Raw genomic sequence first — 847 nt, 5'->3', positions numbered from 1 at the left:
ATTGATTTTTGCTATTGTTCCTGTCTTGTTTATACAGCCTTTTCTAGAATACTGTTTTACAGCTGACTTGCAACAGTGTCTCTTAGAATCTTTCTCTCCCCCCTCTTCCACATTGTTCCCTCAACCGGAGATTCAGGAGCTCTTAAGTAGACATATCCACTGGAGCAGGCTCTCCATGATCTCTGCATTGTGTTCGTTTTCTTTTTAGCCTGTCTCTGCCTCCCAAGTGCTGGGATTAAAGGCGTGCGCCACCATTGCCCGGCTTAAAGCTGGCTTTTAAAAAAGGATTTTTTTGTTGTTGTTGTTTTGGTTTGGGTTTTTGTTTGTTTGTTTTTGTTTTTGAAACAGAATCTCACTCTAGCCTACTTTGGCCTGAAATGTACTATATAGCCTGTGCTGGCTTGGAACTCACAACAGTCCTTCTGTCTCAACCTTCCAAGTTCTGAAATTGTAGGCATGAGTCACTATGTCCAGCTAAAAATGACCTTTTGCAAAGATGGCCTTACATTTTAAGACACAGCTAAGGTGTATCTGGATGTTGGATACTGCCAGAGATGGTTTTGAGTGGAATGGAAGGAGAGCTCAGCCAGAGAGCTCTGACTCAAGCCGTGCCAGACTGATGCTATGCCTTAGTATCGAGGGATACTATACAATAGATTGTAATTAAAAATTATAAATGTGATTTGTTTTTTTGTAGTTATTCGTTCAGTCTAATCAAGGTGAAGAAGAGACAACGAGAATTTCATATTTTACTTTCATCGGTACTCCAGTGCAGGCAACAAATATGAATGACTTCAAACGAGTAAGTTTGTTCAAATGATAATTAAGGAAAATACAAATACAGTTT

The 847-nt window shown here is 39.6% G+C and overlaps 1 protein-coding gene across 1 annotated transcript in view; it reads left to right on the top strand.

Moving 5' to 3' along the window:
- The window catches only part of Txnl1 (thioredoxin like 1), a 29,313-nt gene that overhangs the window by 15,427 nt on the left and 13,039 nt on the right, over positions 1–847 (top strand). Inside the window, exon 7 of the mRNA XM_005356194.3 lies at positions 698–802. Within this exon, the coding sequence (XP_005356251.1) occupies positions 698–802 (105 nt within the window). The remainder of the gene's footprint in view (positions 1–697; positions 803–847) is intronic.

This window comes from Microtus ochrogaster, chromosome 18 (genome assembly GCF_000317375.1).
Source record: "Microtus ochrogaster isolate Prairie Vole_2 chromosome 18, MicOch1.0, whole genome shotgun sequence".
Lineage (NCBI taxonomy): Eukaryota > Metazoa > Chordata > Mammalia > Rodentia > Cricetidae > Microtus > Microtus ochrogaster.
This window is presented reverse-complemented; position numbering and strand designations above follow the sequence as displayed.